This window comes from Taudactylus pleione, unplaced genomic scaffold (genome assembly GCF_031769625.1).
Source record: "Taudactylus pleione unplaced genomic scaffold, aTauple2 ptg000276l, whole genome shotgun sequence".
Classification (NCBI taxonomy): domain Eukaryota; kingdom Metazoa; phylum Chordata; class Amphibia; order Anura; family Myobatrachidae; genus Taudactylus; species Taudactylus pleione.
In genome coordinates, this window is record NW_028284678.1 from 1,751,423 (window position 1) to 1,764,352 (window position 12,930).

Consider the following 12,930-nt stretch of genomic DNA (forward strand, 5'->3'; position numbering starts at 1 on the left):
CAACAATATATGGTTTATAATGTTCAGCAGGGCTTATTATAATTATATATTGTCAATTTGATACTATAGGGTAAAATTAAACATTTATATTCTGAATGTTTTGTACGATAGATAGATAGAGAGATTTAGATAGATAAAATTATTTAACAATTTTATTATTTTATTCCATAGTGTGACATTTAGTTTAAAAATAAAACTTCAAAACATACCTCTTAAAATTCTTTCTACTCCAATGCCTTCATAAATATTTAAAGTGTCATCGTAATTTTGTGTTTCAAATGATGTGAAATTAATTTTAATGCTGAAACCATTCTTAACACTGTAAATATAAACAAAGACTGTTAGCAACAAAATTAAAATTGTGTTATTGAAAGATCATTAAATCTCATATCCAAAAACAGTGAAGAAAGGACCTGATTCAGCAAAGATCGCAACTGTGATCAGGACTGCGATCACAGTGGCTACGCAGACCCATCGCAGAGTGATTGACAGGAAGTACAATTTGGGGTGGTGACGGGGGAGTGGTCGGAGAAACGCAGTGCGTTTGAAAGCCATTACATGGGCGTGAATAATTTAGCCCCTGCGACGGCATACACAGCTTGAGGACCAATCGGGTGTGATTAAGTTAGAGCTTGTGCAAGTGTGTGTGAGGCTGCGATGGTACTTGATTGTACCGATGTTTTTGCAGTCTTGCTAAACATTACGGATGTGTGAAAGGTAAAGTGGGCGTCCTTGCATAGTGCTGTGGCGGCATTGCAATCGCAATGAATTAGCATACTATCGCAGCTGAACTGTGTGCCTAATCGCAATTGCATTCGCAGTTGCGATCCATAGAGAATCAGGCCCAAAGTCCATGCTACTTAAATACATACAGATGTAGCCGGCTACATCATTGCCGCGATGCGTGCGCACAGGCACACACATCACGGCATTGCGCGGCCGGTGTTCTCCCATTGCAGTCTATGGCAGGCGCTTGCATTAGGAAGAGCACACCATAGATGCGGGCATACTAGTCGCTTCATCCATGCCATCACAGGATGGATGAGCCTGGCTTCATCTGTAAGTAAATGATAGAATATAATAAATATTAAACATACAATACTGTAAAACAAACAAACAAACAAACAAACACTTGTCAAAGAGCGTTAAATTAAAGCTATTGAAGTCCGGTGCATTACATTGGAAATAATGTAATACTCCAGAATAAACACATATATGTGCATCTAGCTTTAAGTAACATGCCATGTTAAAAGGCGGTTATTCATAAATCTTGCCAATTATATGTTTGAAGAGCACAAACCCATAGTCCATTGGTACATGCCTACCTGATTCAAGTAGCATTGATTGAGTAGTCAATTACATGGGATGTAAAGTGTACTTAGTAAAGTACAAGGGCCACTTAATTGAATGTATGAGTGATATAAATTACTTTGCTTAGCATCATGTACTGTACTAGACAATATACATATGAAAATGGAAAAGAGACACCACAAAAGCAGTAAAGGGTTTTTCTTGATTTTATATTAAGGAATCCTGCCAGGGTTTTGGAGGTCAATGTTAGCATATTGAAAATGTTTCCAATAGCGAAGCTGTCCACACATGGAGCAAGATTACCAGAGACGATGCCAAGCTGTTTAAATATCATGCAAGTGTCCTGTAAATAAGAGAGATTGGCAATAATAAAACAAAATGAAATGAATCATATCATGCAAGTTCAGGTGCCGTTGCTGGTGTTTTAATGCCATGGCAACGGCAACTTGCACGCTTCCTGGACAATTGGATTAACACCCTTAAATGTTAGATGGGCCACCTTCCTGGAGAGAGAAAGCCTCTATTTTCATGTATAGAAGATGGCTATATACAATATATGCTGCAATAAAGTAGTTTTACAGGAGCTCTTTAACAATTTACAATTGTCTACAGTATCCAGAACCTATAATAAGGAAGTTCATGTATGCAGTGGCGTCACTATGGGGGAGTGGGCTACCACGGAGGGGGTGACACCAAAGTGTCGGCTCCTCCTCAGTGACAGGAATGTGACATTCTCCTGCAGTACTCGGCTCCTGTCACAGATGTGGTCGGGATTTCCCATGAGGCCACACCACTTTATGTTAGACATAAAGTGGAGGGGGAATGCAGGGGGGATATTTTTGGAGGGGGAATGCAGGGGGGATATGCAATGTGCACCGGGTGTCACCAGACCCCATGATGCCTCTGCATGCATGTCTTCAAAGAGGAGCATTTCATCATCAGAGAGGGCCCATGTGCTCTTTCCATGGGGCTCCTCTGTGCGCTGGAACATGCAACAAAGGCTATGGCACTGTGCTAGAGTCCAGGGGCGCCGAGAGGGGGGGAAGCAAGTACTAATTACCTGGGCCTGCTGGAGGGGCCGCAAGGGGCCCGAGACCAGTGCCACCCCCCTTCTCTCATACCTCACAGCAGATCAGCACATGCTGAGCTGCATTGGGAGACTGCTCGCGGCTGCTGAGCAGCAACCGCAGCAGTCTCCTATGCAGGGCCGGCTCCAGGGGCTGGAGCACCCTCTGCCGGCCCTTAAAAATGCGCCCTTACATTGCACATGAAATTTGGGGCATGGCGTAATTACCATGTGACGTTATTTGGAGGCGTGCCCGCATGGCACACCTCCAAATAGTGTCAGGCTGGGGCTAAATCCCAGCACTCAGTCACTGGCTGGGCTTCCCCCAGCCCTCTCCCGCCAGTGAATGGATGCCGCGCGCATGCGCGTGGCATACATTCACACTCCGAGGGTCCGGCACTGCCGCACAGCTGCGGCGGTGGGGCTCCCAAACATCCCAATTTGACCACACGCGGGCCACTTCAGCCCTCGGGTGGAACAGTGGGACAGCTGAAATCGGGATGCTGGGGAGGGGTGCGCCCTCTATGGGTGGCGCCCTTGTCTAACCGCACTGGTCGAACACCCCTAGAGCCGGCCATGCTCCTATACCTATGGGGGGGAGTGATAACACTTATCCCTAACCCTCCCCCTAGCCCCACTACTTACCATTGGGATGCCAGAAATTTGGAGGCTGGCACCAAGATTCTGACTGGTGTCAGGATTCCGGCACAGGCATTCTGAGCACCAGCATCCCGACAGCCGAGATTTAAGCTACATCCCCTACTACCAAAGTGCAAGATGATTTGCAAAACAGGTCCCACTAAAAGTGCAGGATCTCTGCCAGCTATGAACTAGTGCAACATATTTTTGTGGCCCTTTGGATGACCAAGAAATCTCATGAAGATACAGGGACATATTTCCCAACAACCACATAAGAAATGTGGTTGTAGCATAAAAATGTCACCTTATATCACAATGCGATCATGAAATAACCTCATGCATTTACTAGAGTTGGGGTAATGGGACAGAGCTTCCAAAAAAGCTACTGCAATCACTTTGCTTCAGGGTTCAGATTTGGTGCATGTACTGTCCATGCATGGTCGTCGTCCTGGTCAGGCTTCAGTGGGAACCAACGGGGAGGGATCTGAATCAGGTGACATTAGCTGGTGTGGCCAAACTTTAGAATGCGACTTGGTAAATCCAACAGTTTAGCAGCCCCTATAGAAACTCCTGGGGCTGATTTTGCAGATGGAGGGTCCACCGCAGATATCAGAGATAGAAATCTTACCAAACAGTTGCATCAAACAGGACCATAACTAGGGTAGTGCGACCAGTGCCATGGCACAGGGCATACGGCCCTGCACCAACCTGTCTTATGTTCTGAATACCCAGTGGGTAAAAGGCTGCCTAAAAATTGCATTTATAAGTACTCTGGTCTCCTGATTAATGATGGCTTTTTATGTGACCTATTAAACATTTTATTTCACTTTGAGGTTTAAATTGGTGCTATTTACAGCTTTAGTCCATTGTACATCAAATCACTAAGACTATGAAAAGGGTGTTTTTTTTATTAATTAAATAACTATAATGTCAAATATTGAAACATATTAATCAAAGGGGATACATTTTTGTGAGATGCAAATCCAGTAAATCGATTTCATGCATTGTAATTATGTGGGCTGACTCATTAAGCTGTGAGATATGGAAGAGACTTTGATGAATCAGTCCCACAGTAACACACTGCATGACACCCATCTTTCTTCACTTCAAAGAAAATTCAGTCTTGGATGAATGTGCCGTGTTATGTTGTACAAGCTGTTCACCTGTGCCTGTCTGTCTTTTACTTAGAACAGTGCAGCATTTAGCTTTACGTGGTCAATAATTCATTGCATTGCTGAGTTATATGTCAAAATCAATGCAATTAAAACACTGACTCCATTTATCTTATATCATAGAGGATGGCATGATCAGTGTATACAGTTTGTTATGCAGATTGATTTTATATTCAGATAGAGAAAATCACAAGACCACTTTACTTCATGGACATATATATGTACGTTTATTTTTATCAAATAAATTCAAGCTGTTGATTCAACGTCTGTGAAAAGAAATAACAAAGCTACAGTATCATGATTCAGGGCCTGATTCGGATGGATTCCATCCATCTAAAATGCTAATTCAGCAGGAGGTGTCTGTAGGAAACAGATACTTGCAATCCAAGCACTGCGATCTAGGTCGCAGCCTGTGATCACAATCGCAGCCTGTCTGGGTCCCTGGCAGCTTGCGAAGCCGGAATACCTGTGTCTACCGATGCATGCCCTGGCCTCTTCTCTCCCTCCGGGTGACGGCTGCTCAGCAACTCCCACGCCCTGCCTCCCAAACGCCGCAGCCTGTCAATCAGGCTGCGGCTGGAAGGCACTGCAAGCGGACTCGCAGATGGAGGGCTGCACATGCACAGGACACATCCTGCGCATGTGCAGTACTTTAAAAATCAGAAATGTGCTTTACCCATCGGGTTAAGCTTGGTACACACTGGAGCGATGTTGGGCCGATTTGCCATTTCATAATGACAAATCATCGAAATCGCTCAGTGTGTACACGATATACAGGTGCCCGCGGTCGCTGATGAGGTCATCAGATGTGGCATGCTGCACATCAAATCTGACGATTTTGCATGTGACCTAATGTATGTTACTGAAGTACGGAGCGAGTGATCGTTACATTATTCATTAATTGCTATAGTGTGTGCCGCCAATCTTGCAATGTCCAGGGTGTCCCTGGACTTTGGCATGATTGCCAGTTATCTCAGTGTGTACCCAGCTTTAGCATACATCTCTGAATCAGGATGCTGTCGTAATCCCGACCACGGGGATTCTGGCACCCAGAATCCCGGTGCCGGTGTCCCAACCTCTGGAATCCCAAAAGTAAATAGCAGGTTAGCATTAGGGGCTAGGGTTAGGGTTAGGCACTACGGGGAGGGTTAGGGCTAGGTACTAAGGGGGGGTTAGGTTTAGGCACTAGGGGGGGAGGTTAGGTTCAGGCACCGGGGAGGGAGAGTTAGGGATAGGGTAGGGAGAGGGGGAGAGTTAGGAAATCGACCAACATGTGTCGGTGTCCCAACATTGTCGGGATGCCGGCATCAGGATCCGATTGGAGCCCCCCCAGGGCACAATGCAAAGAGAAGCCCATAGGCTATAGATAGCATCAGAACCGTAACTAGACTTTTTGGTACCCTGTGCCCGAAAGAGCATTGGCGCCCACCTCATTTTTCAAAGGGACTTAATGCACCCAAAAAAGGGCCATAGCTTCATGGAGAAGGGCCAGGGAAGAGATAGGAGAGGCCAGGAGATGCTGGGGATGAAATAAGAGGAAGCTACAAGCAAGAATGATAATAAACAGAAATTTCACAGGCCCAAACAGCGCCCCCTGACCTGTGGTGCCCTGTGCGATGGCACAGGCCACACTACCCTAGCTACGGCCCTGTATAGCATTACCCACCAGGTCTAAGCTTAGTGTTTAATAAATGCATGATTGTTTATTGCTATATATGAGAAATGATTATTTGGTAAAAAAATCCCAGAGCAAGGAGGTTCTATCCCATCTATATTATTTATTTGAGAAAATGAACAGATCCTTCAGCTGATAGGACCTGGGGTAACCACCAGCAGCTAGGAAGTGCCCACTCTTTTATTTGTGTCCTGAAAAGCTGTAGCAGACAGCTGAAGATAGATGACTTGACCTGGTAAGCTGTAGCAGACAGCAGAAGGCATATGACTTATCTTAGTAAGCTGTAGCAGATTCTGGAACAGAAGTGGAAGCAAGCTGAGCCAGGAACCATGAAAAAGTGGAGAAGTTTTGGAGAAGTTGTTATGGCACTGGTTATAGAAAAGATCCAGATCTAAATACAGTAGGGTGCTCTTATCACCAATAGGCTGAGTGGCACATGACAAGAGTGGCTGGAATCCAGTTGGTTGAAGGTAGTCAGGTGAGCAGCACCAAGATGGTGGCACTGCACACATGGGAGCCATGAGTAAGAGGATGCCAACCCAGAGTGCAGCAGGGAGGACAATCTTCTCAGAGATGCCAACATCAGCCAGGATGGTGCCGAACAGCACCCAGAAAGGCACCTCCAAAATAAGTAGCATGGATTAAGTACCCGAAGCATGACATTTGCCCTTCTTGCATTGCTACATTGTCTGTCCAGATACACAGTTACTTGCTCTTTATTTGCTTTATTCCCCATTCAGAATCAGGCCCAGAGTCCACTACATGTGAGAACTGATTTCCTCTTAAAAGGTTGGGGGATTGAGGTGGAAGGCGCAGTTGTATCGGATGAAAGCCCATCTGTATGTATGTATATATATTAGAGATGTGCGGGTTCGATTTACTTGGTTTTTATCGCAAGTTCGGATTAGTTCGGATTTATTTTATTGGCTATCCAAAACACATGATAGCCGATAGCAAAAAAAAAGCAATTTTGAGATCCGAATAAATCAGAGTAAAACCGAGTAAATCCGAACCCGCTCATATATAAAGCAAAAATATGCAAAAAATGACAAAGGTCCACATTTAGGCCCGAAACGTCGACATGCTGTGATACCTGTTGTTACTTAATATTTAAATAAAGGATTTTACTGGAAGACTGGTTGAGTGCACCCCATTTTTTGCATATTTTTGCCTTTTATGGGTGGTTCTTTGGACTCCCTTTTGGGTAAGCTACCCCAGCGATATGATTATGGAAACATGAGTGTGGACCTATTTAGAACTATATATATATATATATATATATATATATAATATATATATATATATATATATATATATATATACACACTTTTTTTTTCTTAACATAGCAAATACAATACCTGCTGGTTGGAATCGGGATCTACAAAGGGGAAGACACCGGCCTGATTATGGAGGTCTGAGTGCAAGTGAAACCAGCTGTGGAGCTCCAAATTCATTGGCTTTATTTTTTGCAAACATAAATTCTGGGACTTGTAGTTCCTTGAGACTTTGCAACTCTTACTGTTAGAAGCGCTTAGAGAATAGTGTTTGTGTATATATACATATATATATATATATATATATATACAGTGTATATATATATATATATATATATATATATATTTACTAGCTAATTAACCCAGCTTCACCCAGGAGGACCTAAGATATTTACTGTTTCTGTTTCTATCTCACACTCCATTAACACATTAATCATTTATCTCTATAGTAGTGCATCACTGCTAGTGAAACATTACCCTCCCTCACCTGTGTACTAACACATTCAACTTCCTCACCTCTGTAGTAACACATTATCCTCAGTCATCTCTGTACTAGCACATTTCCCTCCCTCGCCCATGTTGTAAAACATTCGACACTCCCTCCCTCACCTCCTGTGTAGAAATACAATCCCTCCCTCACATCTGTAGTAAAACATTACCCTCACTCAAACCTATAGTAACTTATTCCTCTCCCTCACATCTGGAGTAACACATTCCCCTCCCTCACTTCTGCAGTAACACATTACCCCCACTCACCCCTACACTAACACATTCCTTTCCCTAACCTCTGTAGTAACACATTATCCCCGCTCACACCTGTAGTAACACATTCCCCCCTCACCCATGTTGTAACACATTCCCTTTCTTCACCCCATAGTAACACATTTGATATACCCCTCCCTCACCTGTGTCGTAACACATTTTCCTCTCACCTCTGTAGTAACATATTCCCTTTCCTCACTTTTCAAATAGGGGAGTCACACCAACTGCCAGTGATGTTTGGCACTTGGGATGACAGTTGGTGTTCGAATATTAACTGTACTACAGCCATGATGAGACAGTCAGTCAGGACATTGCACAGGGGGAGGAAATACTTTAACCCTTTTCACCACCTTAGGAGTTGAATTTTGAAAATTCCCTCCTTAGTGGGCACCTATGTCATGGAAGGTGTATACTCCCTGGTTTTCATGTTGCTAGATCCATTGATGAGTCAGTCAGTCAGTCAGTACATTTGCTTATATATATATATATATATATATACACTATATGGACAAGAGTATGCGGGCACCTGTCCATTACACCAACAGGGACTGTATTGACATTGTATACAATACATAAAATTTAATATGGAGTTGGCCCCCCTTTTGCAGCTATAACAGCTTCCACTCTTCTTGGAAGGAATTCCACAAGATTTTGGAGTGTTTCTTTGGGAATTTGTGCCCAATCATTCTGTAGATCATTTATGAGGTCAGGCATTGATGTTTGACGAGAATGCCTGGCTCGCAATCTCCGTTCCAGTTCATCCCATTTCTAAAGCAGGTGGCAAACACTGTAACTTTTTCAGAAGTATTGCCAGTACACAGAGGGGGAGATAGAAATCATTGCATCAGAAACTTCATTGTTCGGTTACAGAAGTGACGTTATGAGGAGGGATTTAGATTGACAGTCCATAGCCACGCCATCTGCCAAGATAGAAGCTTATACAAATATAATGGCCTGCACCCATCTTCAAAAGGAACTAGAATACTGAGTGAACAGTTTAAAAGTTTCACCAAGATCTATTTAAACTAGAAGATGGGGACAGCAAATCAAACAAGAAAAAATAAATCTGCTCCCCCAACCAAGAGGTATTATTTCTGCTGGCAATTGGAACAGGAAGCCTATCCACAGTAACAGAAGATAATTCAGAACAAAACCAAATAAACATAGACAGAGAGATGAACATACCTAGGATCAGGAGAAATAAGCAAACAAAGAAAACTCTAAGAGCAATGTGTGCAAATGCTAGGATACGAGCTTAGGAAATTAAATCCCCAAACTAATTGCATTAATGACATGGGATGATCTGGATATTGTGGCTATTATGGAGTCATGGTGCAATGAAAATCATGACTGCGACATAGCTATACCGGGATATACTTTATTTAGGAAGGACAGAATGGGAAGAATATGAGGAGGAGTAGCAATGTATGTCAAGAAAAATATATATACTACATTAATACATAGTAGAAGAAAAAAACAAGTCCATTTGGGTAACTATATAAACAGGGGAGAAAGTGATTCTTCATATTGGGGTGATCTACAGACCACCAGGTCAGGAAGAGGAACTGGACAATAAACTATTACAGGACAACACTAAAATGGCATTAAAAGGAGAGGTTATAATCATGGAAGATTTTAATCTACCCGATATAAACTGGGAGGTGTCTGAGGCATGATAGACTAGAAGTAGGGGCATCCTGAATTCATTGCAGGGAGCCTCCATCCAGCAATTGGTGAGGGAGCCCACTCGGAAAGACGCAATATTAGACTTACTTACAAACGGAGACAGAATATCTAATGTAAAAGTGGGTGAAAACCTGGGATCCAGTGATCATCAAGCAATATGGTTCAGAATAAAGACAGATACTGACTCACACCATACAAAAACAAAGGTGTTAGATTATAGGAAGGCTGATATTGCAGGGATGGGAAGATGTGTAAGCGAATCTTTGGCAGAGTGGAGGAAGTCAGTGTGGTTTGGGAAAGAGGTAGCAAGTATTGTGAAAGCAAAAAAGATGGCCTTTAGGAAATACAAGCATATGCAAAATAATGAGGACAAAGAGGAGTACCTTGTAAAACAGAAGGAGACTAAGAAAGTAATCAGATGTGCAAAAAGCTGAGGAGAAAATGGCACAGTCAGTAGGTAAAGGGGGCAACACTTTTTGTAAGTATATAAGCGAAAGGAGAAAAACAAAAGGTGGAATAAAAAGACTAAAGACAGAAAGAGGGAGTCTTGTTGAGGGACACAATGTAATAGCTGATCATCTTAATAATTATTTTTGTTCAGTATTCACAAGGGGCCACAGTTAAGTTGCAGGTGTAATCAGAAAAATGAGGTAGGAACAAACACATTTACAGTGGAGAAGATCCTAACAGACTCTCAAAACTGAAAATTAATAAATCATTGTAGTCATATGGGATACATCCAAGGATACTAAAAGAGCTTAAAGGGGTGCTGGTAACACCATTAACAGAATTATGCAACCAGTCACTAGCTACTGGAGTCATTTCAGAGGACTGGAAAAGAGCAAAAGTTGTCCCACTGCACAAAAGTGGAAGCAAGGAAGAGGCAAGCAACTGCCGACCATTGAGCCCTACATCAGTAGTTGGGAAATTGATGGAAACACTCTTAAAAGAAAGAGTCGTAGATTACCTCAAATCCAGCAATTTGCAGGACCCCAAACAGCATGGATTTACTGGGGGAGATCATGGCAAACAAATCTAATTTACTTTTTTGACTGGGTGATTAAGGAAATAGATATGGGTGGGGGGCATAGATATAGCTTATCTAGACTTTAGTAAGGCTTTTGACACTGTTCCACATCGCAGACTGTTAAATAAACTGGAAAGAATGGGATTGGATACAAAGATAGTTGAATGGATAAGATCATGGCTGCAGGATAGGAAACAGAGAGTTGTAGTAGTGCAGTCTCAAGAGGGAAATGTTGCCAGTGGAGTACCTCAGGGATCTGTACTTGGACCAGTGCTTTTTAATATCTTATATTTGTGACATTGCAAATGGTATTGAAGGGAAACTATGCCTTTTTGCAGATGACACAGAGGTATGCATCAGGGAAGACACACCAGGAGGGGTAAAACAAATGATTGATGATCTAGGTAGGTAGACTAGAGGAATGGTCAAGAAAGTGGCAACTACAATTTCAAAATGCAAGATCATGCACTTGGGTCTTAAAAATCCAAAGGCTTAATATAGTTGAGAATGTAAGCTCTTACGAGCAGGGCCCTCTACCCTCTTGTGCTTCTCCTTACTTTATGTTCATCTACTTGCTTAATTGGGTGTTATGGCCACCTATGTATCAATGTATATTATGCATGTCCTTGTCCTTCATTGTATTGTATTTTACTGTAAGTCACTTTTTGATTATGTACCATGTAAGGCGCTGCGGAACACTTGTGGCACCATATAAATAAATGATAATAATAATAATAATAATTATAATAATAATAATTATTATAATAACAATAGTAATAATAATAATAATAATATAGTATTAATGACACTATATTGGAAACTACTGAAGAAGACAGGAATCTAGGGGTCACTATATTAGATGACTTAAAGACAAGCAAATATTGTAACAAAGCAATGAGTAAGGCAAGTCAGATGCTTGGTTGCATAGGGAGAGGAATCAGTAGCAGAAATAAAGAAGTGATAATACCACTGTATAGGTCATTGGTATGTCCTCATCTCGAATACTGTGTTCAGTTCTGGAGGCCATATCTCCAGAAGGATATTAATATATTAGAGACTGTACAAAGAAGGGCAATTAAAATGGTGCAACGTCTACACCACAAAATGTACCAGGAAAGACTAAAAGATCTTAATATGTATAGTTTGGAGCAGAGAAGGGAAGGGGGGACATGATAGAGACCTTCAAATATATAAAGGGATTTAGCAAGGTAAAGTAAGGAGACATTCTTCAAAGAGAGAAGAGAAGTATTAGAACAAATGGACATGTTCTGAAACTGGAGGGTGGTAGGTTCAGGGGAAAATTGAGGAAAAATTGTTTCACCGAAAGAGTAGTAGACAAGTGGTATAGCCTCCCATCAGAGGTGGTAGAGACTAAGATAGTAGAGCAATTAAAACATGCATGGGATAGACATAAGGATATCTTCAGAAGAAGTAAGGATCAATAAGGGTTGAGGTTACAATATGTTTAAAAATGGGGCAGACTAGATGGGCCAAGTGGTTCTTATCTGCCATCAAATTCTATGTTTCTATCCCAAAGGTGTTCGATGGGGTTGAGGTCAGGGCTCTGTGCAGGCCAGTTAAGTTCTTCCACATCAAATTCTTCAAACCATGTCTTTACAGTCCTTGCTTTGTGCACTGGGGCACAGTCATGTTGAAATAGATAAGGGCATTCCCTAAAATGTTGCCACATAGTTGGAAGCATAGCATTGTTCAAAATGTCTTGGAATGCTGAAACATTAAGATTGCCCTTCACTGGAGATAAGGGGCCTAGTCCAAACCCTGAAAAACAGCCCCATACCATTCTCCCTCCTCCACCAAACTTCACAGCTGGCACAATGCAGTCAGGCAGGTAACATTCTCCCAGAATCCGCCAAACCCAGACTTCGTCACTCCACAGTACACATATCCACTGCTTCACAGTCCAGTGTCGGTGTGCTTTACACCACTCCATTCGACACTTGGCTTTGGACTTGGTGATGTGAGCCTTGCATGCAGCTGCTCGACCATGAAAACCCATTCCATTAAGCTCCTGCCGAACAGTTTTTTGCTTACATTAATACCAATGGAAGTTTGGAACTCTTCAGCTATGGAATCAGCAGAGCGTTGGCGTGTTTTACGCACCATATGCCTTAACAGTCATTGACCCCGCTCTGTGATTTTATGTGGTCTTACATTTCGAGGCTGAGTTGCTGTTGTTCCTAAATGCTTCCACTTTCATCATTTACAGTTGACTGTGGAATATCCAGCATAGATGAAATTTCACGAATGGTCTTATGGCAAAGGTGGCATCTTATCACAGTACCATGCTTGAGGTCACT

The 12,930-nt window shown here is 42.4% G+C and overlaps 1 protein-coding gene across 1 annotated transcript in view; it reads right to left on the bottom strand.

Annotated features, from left to right (window-relative positions):
- TMPRSS15 (transmembrane serine protease 15) overlaps positions 1–12,930 on the bottom strand; it is a 441,506-nt gene that overhangs the window by 260,105 nt on the left and 168,471 nt on the right. The window contains exon 10 of the mRNA XM_088481702.1: positions 210–319. Within this exon, the coding sequence (XP_088337828.1) occupies positions 210–319 (110 nt within the window). The remainder of the gene's footprint in view (positions 1–209; positions 320–12,930) is intronic.